This window comes from Equus przewalskii, chromosome 16 (assembly GCF_037783145.1).
Source record: "Equus przewalskii isolate Varuska chromosome 16, EquPr2, whole genome shotgun sequence".
Lineage (NCBI taxonomy): Eukaryota > Metazoa > Chordata > Mammalia > Perissodactyla > Equidae > Equus > Equus przewalskii.
Window position 1 is genome coordinate 14,508,386 of NC_091846.1, and position 19,867 is coordinate 14,528,252.

The 19,867-nt window shown below is 41.4% G+C and overlaps 1 protein-coding gene across 13 annotated transcripts in view; it reads right to left on the reverse strand.

The window, feature by feature from the left end:
* The window catches only part of DCLK1 (doublecortin like kinase 1), a 324,739-nt gene that overhangs the window by 83,220 nt on the left and 221,652 nt on the right, over nucleotides 1-19,867 (reverse strand). For all 13 annotated transcript variants that reach the window (XM_070578004.1, XM_070578000.1, XM_070578003.1 and 10 more), the window contains exon 5: nucleotides 10,136-10,252. In XM_070578004.1, the coding sequence (XP_070434105.1) occupies nucleotides 10,136-10,252 (117 nt within the window). The remainder of the gene's footprint in view (nucleotides 1-10,135; nucleotides 10,253-19,867) is intronic.

The following is a 19,867-nucleotide window of genomic DNA, read 5'->3' on the forward strand; positions in this document are numbered from 1 at the left end:
ATTTCAATCTGAATTCATTAAACTCTGAATACTAAAGTACTTTCAGATCCACTGCCTTATATCTAGTTCTGATTTCCTTTGCTCAGATCTGTCTGGGTACATTTTCCTTAAATCCTGCATGCCTTGCTCTGCTTATTACCTCCTGAATGAGAAGCGCTACGCTTAGGCTGGATTATTCACAGATTCCATGATGATCAATTATATAATTGGCCCCCAAAGGGCTGTGGAAGAACTCTGCAGAGCTCACTCCTTTCATCCCTAATCCACACCCCTCTCTTTTTCAACTCTCCATCACCTAAGCCTGTCAGGGACACAACAGCATGAATGGGTCACAGCACATAGCCCCTCATGAAGGATCCAGTCTCATCTTTTCCTTCATCATTTTAGATGGATGATCCTACTATATTTACTCATTGGAGGCTGAATTCAGGGTTCTATAATCAACCAGTCAGTACACACAGTGTACACTCACTATGCGCCTGACTCTGTCCATTGGTCCCTGTGTCCCAAAAGCTTATAACTGAATATGAAGGTTACCAAAACATTCTAGAGTTTGGAACTACTAATTTATTGCTCCTTTTAGCTGACTTTAGTCTCATGTGTGCATGTTAATTTAGCAACCCCTTTGTGAAGATATAGGGTTTCTTCTCAAGAGTCTCAGACATCAAGTGAAAGCTAACAAATGTCCCAAACTGATACTGAAATCAGAGGAATCTCCAAGTAAGACGATCTAATTGCCAGGTGAGTGACTTTTTGGACGTGAAAATCCACCTTGCCATTTCCCAATTTTCTTTCTGCACCGAAGGTGACTAGTCCATTTGTGATGCTCCACCACAGGGATGAGAGGAGGGAATGTGTCTGCATGTATCTGGGTGTCCATTTGTGTGTCCAGGGGCTGCCGATTCAGGCATGTTGCTGAGGAGATCTAGCTGCTGGCCTTAGACTTTCCCTCACTCCCTGATCATGGAGGAAGCTTTAAATACCGTACAGTCTCTTTTCTCAGCCCTTGGCCATTGCTTGCTACATTATTGAGAAGAGAAAGAAAGAAAGAAAAAGCAAATGGAGTCAAATGAAGCAAAGAGAAAAAAACAGGCAACTTTCTAATGGGGGGGCACTCTTGGGAAAAGATGTTTTGTCCTAATTCTATCTTCATAGGTGCTCACCTCAGAGGTGAGGTGGAACCCTGATTTTCTCCATTTGTCTACGTTCTCTTCTTAACCTGAGACAATGGGTCAAATTCAAAGGGACTATCTACTGAGAATAATGGGAAATGGGGAGGTCAATGGAAAAGTGAGGCTGGAGAAAGGGATGTGGCTCTATGTGCTAATTTTTAAATAAATATTTACAAAAAGCCCTTGAACCTCAGAAAACCTAGGCAACTTGAACAGATCCCAGTATTTCTCAATTCACTTATCTGGTCAACATTTACCCAGAGTTACCATGAACTTGGAAGTACTGTAGATTGTGTAAAGAACTCCTGCTCTCAGAAACCTTGCAGCCTAGTAGGGTGATACAACATGTCACCTGTAGACTGAGAGCCAAGTCAATTGGCACGGGATTGTAGAGGTGGGGAAGACCCTCAACAGTGAGGTGATCAGGGAATGTTTCACAGAGGACAGCTAGGTTGAATTGGGTGTGCGTGCTTTAGAAAGCTGAAGTGACAGAGGAAGGATTCTAGGCCAAGTGATAACAGTACAGGTACAAGGTGGACAAGCACAAGGGGTATCTGGTGGAAATCTCAATTAGTTTATAGGATGTACGACAAGTCCAGAGGAGATAGAAGATATGGCTGGAAAGGAAGACTGTGGCCAAAGCAAGACAGTTCTCCATCTGAGAATAAAGGGTTCAGATTTCATTTGGCAGACAATAAGCAATGGCAACAAGTCGGACATCAGTGTGCAGGGCAGATGCAAGGAGCAGAGGACAAAGGCAGGGAGGAGACCAGCTAGCAAGCAGTTTCTGTAGCCTGTGAGAAACCAGAGTCCTAGGACAGCATTGAAAGGAGGAACCAGGACGACTGGTAACAAACTGAGTGTGGAAGGGGAGGGGCAAAAAGAATCAAAAATGATTTCTAGGTAAAAGGAAACAGATTAATTCAAGAATAAAATAGGATCATCTGGAGTTCTTTGATTTACAACTGTGAAAATGTGTCAGCTGGGATCCCAGAACAGGCCGTGGTTATCACAAGGGAATGAGGTGCTTAGGGCACCAAGGATTAGGGTGGTTGGGGGCCCTGGGACTGATGGGCTCTGCAGCCCCCCTGGTCCCCGGTGGGTGCTCTGTCCCCACCCAACCAGGTATTGCAGGACCATCTCCCCTCAGAATTAAGCCTGGGAGTTAGCCCTAAAGCAGTCCCAGCATGACCCCCAAGGACAACATGCCCAGCAAATGATCCACTAGTGTCTGGTCTTGCCCCGTGAAATGGATCTTTCACAGGTCACAAGTGGTATCCTCACTGCCAAATCCTATAACCTCCTTTCAGTTTTCAGGCTACTTGGCTTCCTAACATAGAACATTTCTGGCCTCTTTCTCTAACTCAAAACTTTCTGTCTTCTGTCACTGCCTTCTCATCATTCTCTCGCCTCTTCTGATGTACTCTGATTATTGCACATGCTCCCCATGTTCCCCTTTTCATCCTTACTTTACAAATCTCTTGTTGGGTTGTGGGGGGTACTATCTTACATTTCTATTATTTAAGTTACTACTATATGCCAGGATCTCCCAAATACCCATTGGCAGCTCAAATCTGACTTAAACACAGTTACATATTCCTAATTGCCTGCTGATGTTTCTGAAGCATTTCACATTCCACATGTCCAAAATGGAACTCATTCCCTACCGCTCCTCCTCAACTGACAAACCTGCTCCTCATCTCTGATTCCTCCCTCTTCCTTTGGCCACATATCCAGTTAAATTCCTGGTTTCATTTCCCTTTTGAAGTCTCCCCCATTCCCAACATTGCTGTTTAAATTCTGTCCTGACGGTTTCTTTCCAGGATGACTGAGTGGCCTCATGGAGCCTTCCCGGCCCTTTCTTGACCCCTCATATGTAACCATCCTCTCTAACATCACACTGTTGTTTCTAAAATTCAAATAAAAATCAAATCATGGCCTTACTAAAAATCTCCTTTCACCCCCTAACACCAACAACAAAATCAGGCCTTCATGGCCCTGTGCAATCTGACCACAACCAACAGAGGCGCTACCATCTTCTCCAGCTCTTTCCTAGTATCTCTCCCTCATTTTCACTGGACTAGCAAGTGTTCCTTAAATATTCCATACAACACTTTCATGCCTTTGTGCCTTAGCTCACACTGTTTTCTCAGGTGGTCACACCACCCTGGTCCTTCTTATCCTGGCAGGATCCTTCAAGTCCCAATTTATAAGTCCTTTTCTCTTGGAAGCTTTTTCTGATCTCATTAATGTGATTTAACCCCTTCATCCTCTGGGCTGTCATAGTACTTACTACACTATTATAGTAAGTAGTATATATGTTTGTCTCTTTGAAGAACTTGAAGACAAGAACTGTGGCTTAATCATCTTTGTATCCTTGGGACCTAATACATGCCTGGAACACAGTAGATGCTCAGGAAATATTTATTTAATTAACATGGGGCATTAACAGTGAGGAGTTTATAAAAGCAGTTGACATGAGGTGCTGCCTCCACATAGACAGTGGGTCAAGACAATGGTTCAAAGTTTTGAAGAGCATCTGTGGAGATGTGGAGGGTGAGCACTAGGAGCGAAGTGATGGGCGCAAGGCAAGAGAATGGAAGGAGGATTGAGCTTTACATGCAGGACAAATTCTAAAAACACAAGGGATTAATCATCAGCCCCCATGATTTTCTTGGTGCATCATGTTTTCAACAATTCCCTTGGAACCCCAAAGCAGAAAAGATCCTCCATAGAATGTATAAGGCTGAAATCTCCATACTAGAGGAAAAAATTGAGCTAAAAATTAATAGCTAGCAATCTGCCTTTGAAGATGTTTGATATAAATAAAAATATTGAAAAATTGGAGTGGTAAGATGATTAAAATTCTCTTCACTTCCCCAGCTTTGATTTTTGTCTTATCTGCATATGTTGCATAAAATATTTTATATAACTGTAAAGAAGTAAAATTTGAATAGCATAATAAAAAGACTTCAGGATTTCCAGAGTCACATACAAGTAAGTTTTAAGCCAGGGAGTATGGAATGGTGCTTCAGTCATGGTAGAAAGTCATTAACTAAGGCATCCATCTTTTCTTCTTTCGAATGTTCACTCTTGCATATCAGCATTGCTGGTCCATGACGGGTTCTCAATGAACACTGAATGAGTGAATGGTTGTTGCCAGGAGTGTTTCTACCATAGACTATAAACTTCCAGAGAGCAAGAAAGTGCATCAGCTCATACTTGAATGGATGGGTGGAAGGCAACCCATGGGGATTCAGTTATGTTTGCCATGGCTTCTACAGACAGAGATTCTAAACAGAGGTTGTCGTGCTACGAGAAAAGATGTGTCATCCATCTAAATGCTAATAAAAACTCTAAAACAAACAGAAGACCCCAAAATTCTTCTAAGGGATCCAAGAAGAGGTCAAAATTTTGAAATCTGTACATTTTAAGGAGGATTGCAACAATGAAAATTCAAGATAGATAAATATATTTTTCTTATACTTTTAATACTAAGAAAACAATATAAAGCAAAACTAAACTTTACCCATTCTTACAGAAATTGAATTAGTGTATATTATACTCTTATCTTGGGAGATACTTTGTTATAACTTCCCTGTGCAGATAAAGGAATTTTACTATTAAACTGTACATCTTATGAGACATCTGTGTTCCAAAGGCAGACACACATGAACAAAGATTCAACCCATATTAAAGACTTTTTATGATGCTCTCATGTATTCTTGTTTCTTTAAGAAGCAACTAAAAATCATTTTTCCAATTTCCTAGTGAAAACCACATTCAATGTCTCAGCACACAATAGTCTACGGTCTCATTATTCTTCTTGTGTATTACTAAGGCTTCTGGTTTCTTTTTTCTAGCTACAACTGCCTCCTTTGGACTCTTTCCGTTATGGAGACTAATAACAATTCAACAGGTATGTGAATTATGTTATCTGTAAATTATGTAGGGGGCTTGACATGTATGCTTCTTGAGAGTGGGGGCTGTTTCTTTCATCTCTGCATTATTAGCGCCCAGCAAATGCCTGACCTTGGCAGGCCCGTGCTTGATATTTCTGAATGTGTAAATGAACACCTTATGTTAATAAATCACCTCTTACTGCTTTTAGTCCCAAGAAGAGGAACGGGTAAGGGACAAAGAGAAGATTTATAGAAGATTCTCCTTCTTGTTCTAACACCGGCTTACACAGGGAAGTTTCTGTCTGACACTGACAAACATCATGAAGTTGGGTTGACTCATTTCACCTCCTGGGACGCTGGTGCCTGGGACTAATCCTTAGGCTTCTGCTGCAAGGTGTAATGATGTTGTAAATTGCAATCTTAAACCAGGTATTGTATTAGTTGTTTCCTGGAGATCAAAACTTTAATAAGCAGAGGTGAAGAAACAGATATCAAGGATTGTGTTTCTGGAGCACTGGAAGCCCCAGGTGCCAGCCCTGAGCTGCCACTAGTAACTCTGTGAGACTGGGCAAAGAGTTCCCCCCAGCCGAGCCTCTGCTTCCTCATTTCTGAAAACAGACTATATTATTTATACCTTGTCTTGCTTGTTGTTGGGAAAATCAAAAAAGATCAAAAAGATAAAAGTCCTATGTAAACTCTGATGTTTCATTTAAATATAAGTTAACAATATTACCCTGAACAGCAGCATGGCTCAAAAACTGAGCAAATCTTAACTTTATACCATGCTCCAATCTCTGCATAAGGTAGAAGGATGAATACTGGAAGTAGAAACTAAAAAAGTGAAGTAAAACCATTTCAAACTTTAATATTTTAGGGGGGAAAACAAAGATTCTTTAAAGTTAAAAAGTTAGGTTCATAGTGGTGACTGAGTTTGGGGCAACATCAATGCTTGAGAGGTATGAAAGTAAAATTATTCACATTCCAGTCTTTATGATTTATGAAAAACACTAAACAGGCTATTTGAAGAAAATGGTGATACAATCGATAGAGAGATAATTCACTGCTCCTTTCTACTGGTTTCAAGAGCCATACTTGAGTAGAGACAGGAGTCTGGGCTAGTGTGGTGGAGGGACCTGAGGGAGGGTCTCCCTTTGACATCCAACAGCTACACTTCAAAATGGAAATATCACTGTACTTCCTAAACCCTGGGCTTAGGTCCCAGGGAAAGGGAGTGGTCTTGGATCACTGGCATCATCCACATATTTGCAACTGAATACTGCTGCTCTGTAAACCATCTCTAACTTAGAATCATCCACCAGAAGGTGGTAAGATCTGGTAGCAAGTCAGAATCAAGAGACAAGGCATTACATATTATAAGTTGTATATAACCGAGAAATGCTTGTATGGCATATCTTCTAGATCAAAATGCAGGAAGTTTAACATTTTATATGCATAAACGGTCATATTAAACAATACATGATCACTGCCATTTAATTAATTTTGACCTAGAAGTTAAAGACACCTTGAATGAAATGTTAATTTTTGAAGAACATATTGATTTTAGAATAGATTCGGATTCCACTTTCTTTATGGAAATGATACTACCTGGCATGGCTTACCTATCACAGATTCTAAGTTAGCTCTGGTTAAATAAACCAGGTTTCAACTAGAGTTGAAAAAGGCTTTTGGGAAAGAACAGAAAATAAAAACAGTTGCTTGAAGCAATCTATTGATTTTGAGGTATGTGTCCTACCAGCTTAAACTTCTAAAAGGAATAGTTCCAAATGTTGGCAGTAACAAATACAAACATATTTAATACATTTGCCTGTCTGCTTTTTTGAGTTTCTAAAATTACTCTTGGTAAATAATCTATTCATCTACAAGGTTATAATTAAATATATTATACTTATAAGAATTATATAATCTTAGAGATGCTGAATAGTGACTACGTTACCAGTTAATTCTAAAGTGAAATAATTTCCTGTATTCATAATTATCATTTTAAGATTAGATTCATGATTCTTTTGTATGTGTGACTCAAATTTTATATTCTTTTTTGGAGTAAAACAGGCTCTTCACTATTTACAGGTTATTTCTGAGTTGCAAAAATTCTCTCTCCATGTTTTCCTCCTTTATTCACCTGTGCAGTCTTAGTTGCCACCTCAGACAGACAGAAAGTGTGGGGACACTTCTTGCATCTGTAATGGAAACCTTAGCAGGAGACGGTCACTGCTCCAAATCTCAAGATTCCACTCTTTGACACGTGCATGATAATCTGACCTATCCTCTACCTTCCTTGACTTATGGGGACAAAAAGAAAAAAGAAAAGAAAAGAAATTCCCAAACCCAGGATCATCTAACTGCCTAGAGCTCTTAAAAACAAAACCTGTTAAAAACAACAACAAAAAGTTAATAGTGATAGTGCATACTGAGTCTCTTGAAATACCTATTCTGTAAAAGATGCAAGAATTTGGCTAATCACCCACCCATTATAGATGTTTACCTGCATTACACCTGATATTTTAAAATTCATGGTATATACATGGTATATAAGAGGAAAGATAAGTAACATTTGTCAATGTCAAAGTTGGTTTGGATTGGGGACTAATTTTGTTTTTTAATATTGATGTTTTTTAGTAGTATTAATAATGTTTCAGTTAAAGTGGATGTTATTCTTCTTCATATCCTTCCATAATTGTACTAAACAGCCAACATTTTAGGGGAAACAGGCTGGCTAGGCCCTCTTTCTCCCTTTCTGCCCCATGAGAATTCATCCTACAGCCCAGGCTTTCTCAGAGAAAATGAGGAATGTTCTTTGGTCAAGGCTGAAAATCTTCCAAAGGGCTCAGTTTTAACCTGTCAGCTGGCTAATGAACAAGTTAAGGTCTCCCAGGGGAATTTGAAAGCAGCAATTCCAGCATCAGTCTGTCACTTTGTGGAGGTCCCTATCTCTGCATGTAGGTGGCGTCTCTCTTAAAGGGAGAGACTTTCCCCAATATCAGTTTCCAGGGAAGGGATGATCTTGGCAGAAATTCTCTCTTCTCCCAGGTAACTGGTTCTCTGAAGGCATGCCACCGTAAGGAAGTAGTAAAGGTAGCTGGTGTCTGGTACTCTCCTTTGCTCATGGCTCTCTTGGCCTACACTTCAAGGTATCTAGGGGTCTGCTCTTGGGTTGCAAGGATTAAAGATGGATATTACCACTTGGAGGCAAGCAGGGAGGTAGAAAGGAAGTCAACTCTGTCATGCCAATAAATGAAGATGAGCAAGTCATATCTTTTCACCCCAGATTATCCAGAGTCAAATGACTTCTCGTATTTATTTCTCTTTTGTTACCTGTAATTCAGTGGCTCTCAAACTTCTGTGAGCATCAGAATCACCTGGAGGGCTTGTGAAAACCCAGATTGCTGGGATCTAGCTCCAGAGTTTCAGATTCAGCGGGTCTGGGGAAGGACTCAAGACTCTGCATTTCTAACATGCTCTGGTGATAGTGATACTTCTGGTCCAGGAACCACACTTTGGGAACCACTTCCTTAACCCACTGTTTCTCTGAATGTGGCCCATACACTATCTGATCAGAATTGCCTAGAATACTTGGTAAAACACAAGTTTATGGTCTTAGTCAAAATCAAGGCGGGGAGGGGGGTGGTCAGGATGACAAACTTTATCAAGTTCCCAAATGACTCTCATGCACTTTAAATTTTGAGTCTCACTACCTTACCCTTTAGCAAAGTTTTATTTTGGTGTTCTATCCAATATGGGTGAGCTATGTGGTATCAAGGGAGGAGTTCTCAGCCCACCTCTAAACTAGGCAGGGTGAATAAGCTGCATCTCAAGTGCCAGTAGTGTTCTGAGACTTATTCCCTTACTGGTTATGAAGTAGGCCATGCTGTGGGAAGGGGGCAGTGGTAGCCCCTGTTGCCACCCTCAGAGTGAATATCAAAGAAGAAGAAGGTCTGTGTAGACCTATCCAGGGAAGAGCAGGAATGAGTAAAGCTCAAGGGGAAGGTGTCTCTTAGAGAACCCAGTTGGGCTGGGGCTCCACTATCCAGCCTACAAAAGTTCCTTCTTCCAAGACTCACTTTGGAGGTTTCAGTTTTACTTTATATTAGGAAAAACAGATGATAGCACCTCTGTTTTTAAATGTGGAGGTGATAATTGATACAGTAGTGTAACAGCTGGCCAGTGGTGCTGGAGGCAGGCCTTGCAGCCCAGTCTAGGGATCTGTTCATATCCCTCTGGGCCCACACTGGTGAGTACAAGAAGGCCTGTGTGTAGGCCCTAAAGATCTCTGTCCCTACTTATAAGAGGTTCTTTGTCTTCATGAAATCAGGTGACAATCGCTTTGATGTATGTATCATTTAGTAATTCCCATTCAACAATTTATATCCATTAATAAATAATTCCCTTCAATAGTGAAATAGACCTTACACCTGAGACCAAAAAAACCCCACCCAAAACCACCTTCTAACTGACTCATGATAGTTTTAAGACCAAAGAAGGAAAAGGCAGGGCTGAGATGGTCATCTTGTAAGCACACATCCTGCTCCCACATGAGCACTAGAGCCCCTGAAAGCCAGGACGCAGGCCCAGAGTCAGAGCAGCTCTCCCAGCCCCAGGCTCTTGCTCTCACTGCTTTCAGCTCTGCAGCCACGCGGGGGCCAGAGCAGAACGTGTGTTAAAACAACAGTTCAGCAAATACACTGGCAACTCTTCAAAGCCAGTCCCAAGTAGAATAAATGCTTTAACAGAGACTTTTGGAATTGGGGGGCCTTAGCCTGAAAAATTAAATTGTGTGGTAGAATGACACAAGTCAGTCGTATCTATTTGTGGGCAAATCTGGATTTCTTGAGTCTTCACTAAGTTAGTTTTCCTGAGCTCAATGTTTTTTCTTACAGCCAACATGCTAGACTTCAGCGAATCTGTTCCACCACTCTCTAACATGTTCTAAAATTATAAACCGGAGTCTACACTATCTTGAAACCTCATGCTCTGGCTTCACATACTCTCTGCTCATCATACATCAGAACAAGGCAGCTTCTTCAGCCTCCTCTGCTGCTTTACCTGAGCTGGTTGATGCAGGGGATTTGCTGCGCCTGGAAGGTCCTGGGCTCTTGGTGGTGCTCCTGCGGGATGATGAAGCTATTTTGGTGTAAGAAGTAGACTTCACCACTCGACATTCTGAGGAAAGAACAACAACCACACATCATTAGAAGGTCATGGCACACACCATTCGAAATGTACAATAAACCTGGAAATAGAAATACATGGCCATCCTCAGTCATACCGCCTTCCTGCCAGCCCAGTGCTCATCCGTAACAAAGGAACCAAGAAAACAACCAGAAAGGGTACAGTGAGTGTCTTAGACATCAAAGTAGATAAATAACACTCCAAAGCCTTCTAGTTTAGCTCCTTTACAGTAATATTTTGGATAGATTGGGAGTAAGAGGCTGGTAAAGAAGTGCTTTTGTTGGGGTTTCTCTCCACCTACCCCTTGAGTTATTTGTGTATATGTGTCCCTTTTGGGATAAATTTTTCTTTCTTCCAAGTAAAATGTTAGAGGAAAGGTTGACCTCATAAACCAAGACATGCGGTGATGGAAGATTCTGCTCATGATGAAAGATTCCACCCATCAAGTCCGGGTTTATTATTCTTGGGAGACCTCATAGTGATTGATAGCTGTGGGTCTTTACTATGTGTGGGAAATGACAGCATTTGCGCAGAAGAAGTAAAATTGGTGGAGAAGTGACTTTACCTGGCTACAAGGGCACAGTGTGAGCCTGTGCACCACCATATGATGATCTCTAAAATGGTTCCTGGCCTGCTGTAGAATATTCTACTGCAGGGATATACCATAATTTGCTTAACCAAATTCCTACTGTTGGACATTTAACTTATGTTCAATATTTCATTATTATAAACACTTAATAACACCCTTGTAAATGAGTATGCAGTTATCTGAGTGTTTCTTTAGGATAGATTTAGTCCTTAGCACTTAAATTTAGTTTCTAGTAACTGGAAACCATGGACACATTGTAGGTGCTCAAAAATATTTGCTGAACGAAGTGAGATTGGTAGGTCTAAAGAGAAGCTGCTTTTGAAAAGCCTTTGACAACTGCCCTCCAGCCTGGTGGACCCAAACCGTATCTTCATCAGAGTCTGAGAGTGGTTGTTCAACTGACCCCTCCCTGAGGGTAGGTATTATCTATTCAGGAAATCTCTGCTAATTTCTAAACAAATATCGGACTTCACTGCTTTAAGTCTGAATAGTTTTATTGCAAATAAACTTGTCTGTTCTTTTCCCATGTATTTATTAGCCATTGGTATTTCTTCTTTTGCAATTATTTACTCAGGTCTATTCGCCATTTGCAGCTGGGATGTTCTTTTTCTATTGGTTTGTAAGAATGCATTCTAGATTAAATTTTTATCCCCTTGTCTATCATGTTAGAAATATTTATCTTTTTAGGCAGTTGTTGAAAAATATTAGCCTTTTAAATGTGGTATTCTTTTTAAGTACAGTAGTTTAAAACTGAAGCCTAATCTATTAACTTTTCCATTATGCATTTTTTTTTACCATTTTAGAGTTTAGTAACAAAGAAATAATAATAATTTCAGATCTAATTCTGATGCCCGACTTTGTGAAATTCTTCTTCCCTATCCTTGCAATTTCTAATTTTCTAAGCTCAAAACATCTTTCCATTATATATTCCGAAAGGCTTTATATAAGCATCTTTTCTTATTTTTTCCAAATCTACACAGTAGTTCATATTGTTTAGTAAAAAAGGAATGTAAGTGTATATGAAACATAAATGTTGCAAGACTAGAAATAAGAGGTAATGGGAGTGTCTCCCGGAAGCCTGATGAATTGATCTGTTGGGGGAAAAAAGAAGAAGGAAATTCTGTCTTGAGATATTAGTATTTGTGGCTTCATAGCCAAAAGCAGGGAGAAAATGAACCAGGGCACGACCGAGCCTGCCCAGGCTTCCCCGATAGTTATTTGGGTCACTGTTGGGTGTTCTGGCCTTCCTCAGGTGGTCCTGCAAGAGATTTCCATTTCTTAAAGAAAAAGGAAAAAAATCTACGCATGTGGACATATGAGCAAAAATTAAAAGATAGATGTAAGCAAGAAATATAACATCACAACATCAGAAGATATGATAGGAACCACAGGACCATTCCCATGGAGTGCTAGTGCCTGAGGGTGTGTCTGTGCAGGTTTTAATTTGCAAAACAGATCTTTGGAACACGTGAAGGGACATCCAATTAGCTCAAGGCTCTGTCCACACAACATCCTGGAGTTTGTTCTAGCCTTTGGACGTGGGCCTAGACTTTTGGAAGGATATTAGCAACCAAATTGGATTGCTGTATTGTTGCCGATCCATTGGTATGCTTCCAATTAAATTCTTATCGAGTACCCACTATGTGCCAAGTACCAAGCACTGCAGGCAAGATGGAGAACAAAGTTTTGGAACTCGAGACACTTACCACCTAGGAATGGAGTATAGAGTCTTTTAACCAGCAAAAGCTCTTTTCTGCTAATTTTTATTTCATGGACCTCATGTTTGAAAAATGTTGGTTTATGAAACAAATTGCTTTAAGTAATAATATGTTTCTCATTTGAAGTCAAAATCATGACTATAATGAGGGCAGGATGACGAGGACTTTTTGTCCCAGGTCAGGAACGTTTAGAGGTCACATAAATTTAAAATGATAATTTTAAAAATTCAGTATCTAGTTAGAAGGAATGAAGAGCTAAAATAGAAAGCTACCAGATGGTGCACATTGGTTATAACACCCATCTGTGAGCCGCAACATGAGTTAAAAAGTTGATTTTAGGGTTTGTCGCATGGTGTTTGCCACATGTGCCAAAATTGCTAGTTATGGCTCCAACTACCAATCAGGGCTCTGGGTCAGCATAAAAGAACCAACCTTACCACACTAGGCTGACATTTTTCCAGCTACCAGAAAGAAACTAGGCATTTTAGTTTGGCAGCTCAATCTTACCAGAGCAAATGTAGGCGTTTTATTTGATTTTCAAATACTGAAAAGAAGTGGGCTCTTGCTATGCTTCTGTAGCTTCTCTTGCACTTAGTTCTCACCATATTATTAATCTATCAAAAGTATTCATTTATTACTCTGCCTCCCCACCCCCTACTCCATTGATTAACAACTAGTCCTGGCATATTGAAAAGCATGTAATAGCTGCTCAACAAATATTGACCCAGATTACTATTGATCCTGTTACTACTTATGTGAACTCTTACTAGTCACGAAACTAACTCAATCTCTCATTTTATAGATGAGGAAACTGAATCTCAGAGGGGCAAACTAACTTGCATCAGAACCCAAGTCTCTTGGATTGGTGGCTTCCTTATCATCCCAGGATCTGATGCTGTGGCCTAAAGAGCTGTTCCATTGTGAATAAAGTCTGGAAATTTTCTTTCAGGGCCCATAGTCAGGGGCAGACAAGTGGGTGATGGTGGAGGGTGGGAAGGATGGCAAACAACCAGTTCTCATGTCAACATTAAATTAAAAATTTAAGATACTAAAGGCAATCACTCCATTCTGATATTTTTGGCACCCTTGTATTTTAGTGACCAATTCTCCAAGAAAGCTGCATTTCCTCTGGCTGCGGAGATACTGGACAACACAGACACACCTTAAGAAAGATGAGATTGAAGGATAGTAGGCAGGCCATCTGAAGGAAGCTTCAGGATATAATTTTGCTTGCTACTAAAGATTGCAGCCTACCCAAAGTACAGAAAATCAGATCAAACACGTTCATTGGTTCTCTGGTGACTGAATCTCCCATAGCAAGCAAGCAAGGTTTGATTAAATCGTTGCCTTAGAAAGTCCCCATATTCATAGTTCCGGGAGGGGGAAAGCACCATCTCCATAGTACATTAGCTTTACAGATGTTCTCAAGATTTCGTAAGATAAAAGTTAAAACATTTCCCACCTTCACCCTGGACCCAAACTCAAGAAATGAGTGTTCTGTGATGGACAGATTTAGAGAGACAAGTGAGATGCATATGTATAGAGTGGAGATTGGAGAAGGAATATATTCTTTGGCCATGTTCCCAGTGGCATGAGAATCTCCACTCATGCAGATTCTCCCCTACTCAGACACAGTTGGTAGGCTGAAGTGTTATGGAAAGTGCTAAAGAATAGAAACAGTTACAGAATTTCACTGCAGGCACCAACAGCGCACCTGACCTCAAACAGCAGGCACAGTCATGTATTCAAGGGGGCCTATTTGTACCTTCTGGAGACTCTTGAACAGGGCAAAGGTGACATCCCCCAAGTGTCTAGACAGCCTTAGTGGCATGCTGTATGCTGCCTAGGGAATACTCTTTATACAGGGGATGATTTTACTCCTTTTTAAAACCAGCAAGAATTAAAACACTCTCAGGTAGAGTCCTCTCAACTGGTCTCTACTCTCAATTTAGTTGTTCTGAACTGTTAAGGAGATGGGCAAGTTCATCTAGAAGAATCTATCATGAGCAGTTAGATGCTTTGTGCTTTCTTCCTAATCCTGATTATAAAGACAAGCTTCCTCTTAACTTGGCAAAGGTACAAAGCCTCCAAATGGAACAGTATTCCTCTTGGTGGCTATATGCAAAAGAGAGTCAGGAAGAGCATCCAGTCCTAGAGACTTTTTACAAATATGGCACAAGCCTCAATGACCAAAAGAGAGAACTTGCAATTCTGGCTGTCCAACTCTCCGACAAGTTGCTTTTACGTCTTCATGTTCTCTGAGTTGGAAGGAACCCTCCGAGAATATGGTTGTCAATGGTTACCAAATCAATTCTCTCTCCGATTGATGGATATCCTCTCCTGTCTCCATAAGTGGTTGTCTCCGGTGCCTGGGAGATTCACCACCTTCTGTCTCATGGTTTCTAAGCTTTCACCATCCTGCTTAGCCTCCAGCTTGTCAGCGTGGGTGAGCTGAACAGAGCATCCTGGTATGACTGACGACTAAAGTTTACTTCCTATAGAAACATAACGATTTTCACACTTCACAAGAAGCATTATAGGAAAATCCAAATATAGACTCCTTGCAGAAGGGGTCAGCCTGCATCTTTCCAGTTGCATGTTCCAATGGGAACTGAGGCCCATCCTCTCATTTCTGCACCACCTGGATTCTGAATCAATCCCGACACTACGTGAAACTCCCATCCCTACTGGCTGCAGCGTTTGGAACCAGTGTTACTTTCCTAAGTTGCATATGCAGCATGTCGGGAATAAAGCAGTCAAGAATGAAACACTCTAAAACACAGTTTAAAAAAAATAAAGTATGTAGCAGACTGAGCTGGAAGCAAAGGCATTGATTGGAGTGGCTTAGCTGCAGAATAAAGTCTCAGAAATTGAGATTTTTAAAGTACTTTCTAAAAATATAATGGCGTGTGTCTAAACCTAGCACCTAGACTGGCCCACCACAACTTTCAGAACACCCAGCTACGCACTCCAGATGGCGTGCACGTGTTCCCACATGGTGTGGCTGCTTGCTGTGAAACTAACACAAACCAGCTCCGGAGGCACTTGCTGGCTCAGAGTTGAACCTTTACATAACATCTGCAGAAGGCTTTATGGCACTGGGATTTTCCATACTAACTTCTCCAGAGTCACCATTCAGATCTACTCTTTGGATAGCATGAGTGATTTTCTTCTCCAAATACTTTGCTTTTTCCTAACAGTCAAATAAAAGTTAATTTCCCCTACGTAACAGTCGAGAGTTACATGAGTGTCCGCAGTGGGTGAGTGGTTTTGCTCTAGGAGATTGCCTGGTAAGCCAGGTTCCCACTATCTTATTTTCTATCACCCCTGAGTGTTCTCATCCATGTGGTCCCAGCTGGCTCACGGTGCAGGCTTGAGTTTCAGTCCTGGGGGAAAGGAGAAAAAGAGGGAGGCCTCCAGATACCAGGCAAAAGCTGCTTTGTGTCTTGTTCTACCAGATCTTCATTTCCTGAATCGGATCTGGGTCTTTCTTTCCTCCTACATGTCGACTGCACTGTTTAGTGCCAGTTGCTAGTTGCATCCCTGGTCTCTCTACTGATTAGATGCCAGTAGCACTTCCCCAGTTGTGATGACCAAAAATATCTCCACACATTACCCAGTCCCCTCTGCAGCATATTGCTCCTGACTGAGAACCACTGTGAGATCTATTCATCAGGCAATGGTTTCCTGAGGGTCCTCAATTAATTCTTAAATTCTTCCTTGAGGATGTTAATGAAACCATCACCAACCACCTGCCTGGGTCCCTAAACAATGCATTTTGCATATGCTTTCTGTAGGATTGGCCAACATGAATTGCTAGATTCAGGCTTTAATGCATCCACTGTAGTGTGGATGATGTGACTGGCAATGTTGAAGGTCGTCCAACTGTCTGTTAAAATTGGATCAGCATCATTGCTTTACCCATCTCTGACAGCATGAGAAAATGGGGCCTTAAAATGCTGGTGTTTCCTTAGTTTAGAGTTTGAAGGCTGGAGGAGGTCATGCAGACACAGTGTAGAAAAAGAGGACTTAGACGTTGTGCTATGCAAACTGAGTGTTGCAGACTGCCCATAACCAGCTGCACTCACAGTCAAAGGAATGTCTTTTTCAAAAGGAGAGTCCTTTCCTTTCCAGGTACCACCTCACCTCTGCAATGAAACTTTTGAAACCGATCCCCTATAACAATCAGCCCCAAATGACCAAGACTTGATTTATGACTGACACCGTCTCTAATTTTCGACCTTGCTTCCAGCTTAGGACCGACCAGAGAAAGCCACATACGCACCCGAACCAATCACATAGTTAGCCCATCGCCAGCTTCCCCATGCCAACAATCAGGGCACACCTGAGCCTTCCTCATTCCACTCTAAAGCTTACGAACTCCTCTGCTGGCCTTTGAGTCTCTGCCAGAATGCAAACAATGGTGGTTGACTCCGTTTCTTTAGCAAGCTCACAAAAGCCTAGCGTGTTTTTATTTGGTTGGTCTTTGTTTATTCCCCCAACATATACAGCTCTCCCTCTTAGCCAACCATAACATGAAGTAGCTGGCTTGAGTTGAGCAGCATGTTGTATGAAGTAGGCTTCCCTTTATCCACCAGAGTTATGACAATAGCCACAAGGGAAAGAAGGTTGACTGAGGAAACAGCAGATGAACATCTCCAATCTCATACTCAGGGCCTACATTCATTGGGCGGATTCATGGGCATTAACGGTGCATATCATCTGAATTGCTATTTCTTTCTCTCTCTCTTTTCCAAAGCTTGTGTATTAATGTTTTGTGGCTGCCATAACAAACTACCACAAACCTGGAGGCTTAACATGACCAAAATGTATTCACTCACAGTTTGAGAGGCCATAAGTCTGAAATCAAGGTGTTGCAGTTGCAGGGCCAAAGAACCTCCCAAGGCTCTAGAGAAGAATCTATTTCTTGCCTCTTCCAGCTTCAGGTGGCTCCAGGCATTCCTTGACTTGTGGCCACATCACTGAGGTGTCTGTCTCCATCTTCACATGGATGTCTCCTCTGCATGTCTGTGTTATCTCCTTTTGCCTCTCTCTCATGTGGACATTTGTGATGGCATTTCAGGCTCACCTGGATGACCCAAGGTAATCTGCTCACCTCAAGATCCTTAACTTAATCATATCTGCAAAGACGCTTTTTTATCCAAAGATAAGGTGATATTTACAAGTTGACATCTTTGGACATTCGACTTACTACAGCATATGTGACGCAATTTTAGGAGAAGGCTTTTTTTGAGAATTTTTGTCAGGAAATCTGTTGTTACTCTCCTGCTTAAAACCCTCCCATGACTCCTTGTTGCTCTTGGAGAACATCCTTAGCATAGCCTGTAAGGCCCCTGCCTACCTCCTCTCTCTTCCTCCCTTTGGACACATTATTTTAGTTTCTTACATGTGCCAAGTATCTTCCTGCCTCTGGGCATTAGAACACTAATTTCCCTGCACAAAGAACAATTCCTCCCTACTACTACCTCATCTATCTAATTTCTCCTCATACTTCCCTGCTCAGCTTAAATTCATTCGTTTTGCAAATATTTACCAAGTCTCTGCTGTTAGGGTGCCGGGATACAGTAGTAAATCAGAAGACAGGGTCTCTGCTCTCATGGAATTTATTCTTTAGTAGAGAAAATGGCCCTTAAAGAACAAAAACAAGAACAAGAGCTAATTTTATAAGTGCTTTACCAAGAATTAAAAGGATGATATGACAGTGAGTGACTGAGTGGTTTCTCTATATGGGTGATCAGAGAAGGTCTCTGGGAGTAGAGGACATTGATGGTGAGCTCTGAACACAAGAAGGAGCTGGTCATGGGTAGACTAGAGGAAAGAGGAAGGCAGGGGCCAGATCAAGTTAAGATTGGGAAGACCAAGTGAGGGGTTTGGATTTTACTCTAAGCAAGATGGGAAGTTATGGAAGGGGTTTAAGCAAAGGCATTGATGTGATCTCATTCGTGAGTCTAAAAGATCACTCTGGTTGCTGTGTGGAGGGAAGATTTCAGAGAGGCTAATCTAGGCGAGAAAGGGTAGTGGCTCTCAGACCAGGGAGGAGGTAATGGAAATGAACGGAAGAGAATGACTTGGGATATGATGTGGAGATAGAGGCAACAAGGATTGAGGATGGACTGGATGGGGTTGGGAGTGGACAGGACAATCCCAGTTACATGATCTTTGTTAGGTGTAGTGCAGAGTCCTGCTGAGTGGTCTGTACAATGCAGAGGCTTCATGTGCCAAAGGCAGGAGAGACCAAGAGTCTACTAAGGCCTACGGTCTTCCTTCAGAATAAAGGACAGACCTTCTGGCTCTTTAAAAACGCAGAATCATTCTCCTTCCCTTAACCTACTGAATCAGAATCACTGGAGGTGGGACCTGGGACATTAAAAAATATCCCCAGCTGATCCCAATGGTGGGGCCCACAGGCCAGAAACCTTTTGCTATTCTCTGGTATACAGATAAGAAAATTACTGAAGGACATCCAGAGGCTCAGAGTTTGAAGTAATTGTTCAATGTGGCATTTGGAACGAAGGATTACACTAACAGTATAAGGAGATAAATTAGGAAGACAAACCAGTCTTGAAAAATCAACAAATATCTGTCCTACTTAGATTTGGTCCCAACTCAAATTTTCAAAAACAACAAACTATCTATATCCCAAGACCCAGCCAAAAGCAGACTTTGGAAGGAGAAAAAGAGTTCACATTTATTAACTCATGACCACCTGGTTTTCATTAGCTAACAAGATGGAAAAGATTTAAAAGATACATAAGAAATAAGAAAGAGATAAATTACCCAAGAATGGAAAGCTAGAAGATGGGTACAAATTTCTCCTAGAGAATAGAAAAGGAAACAAAAGAAGCCAAAAAAGAGCACAGAAGTGTGAATTGAAAAAAATCTGATAGCTCTCTCCTTGGGTAAGGCTCTTTTATGCCCAGCTTTTTCCCACTCATGCAGAAACAAGGATAGGTGTACATCTTTGGTCCAGTGGGTCTAGCTCACTGGGAAAGGTGAGAGTGTAGAGCTTCTGGGCAGCACACAGTTGAGGACAGTTGAGAATACCAGGTGTGTCATTTACAAAGGGTAAGCTTTTGTTCTGAATTGTCCTGTGACCCCTTAATGAGATTAGGACTAGTCATAGCTTAGATGACAATGGAGTCCACTCTTCTCCATTAAAACAAAGCTACAGGCTCTGTGCTATCCAACAGTTTGGGCCATTTTGCTTAGGGGAGTTCTCTAGCACCTTGTGCTGATATGGTCCACGGACCAGCAGTCTCAGCATCACCTGGGAGCTTG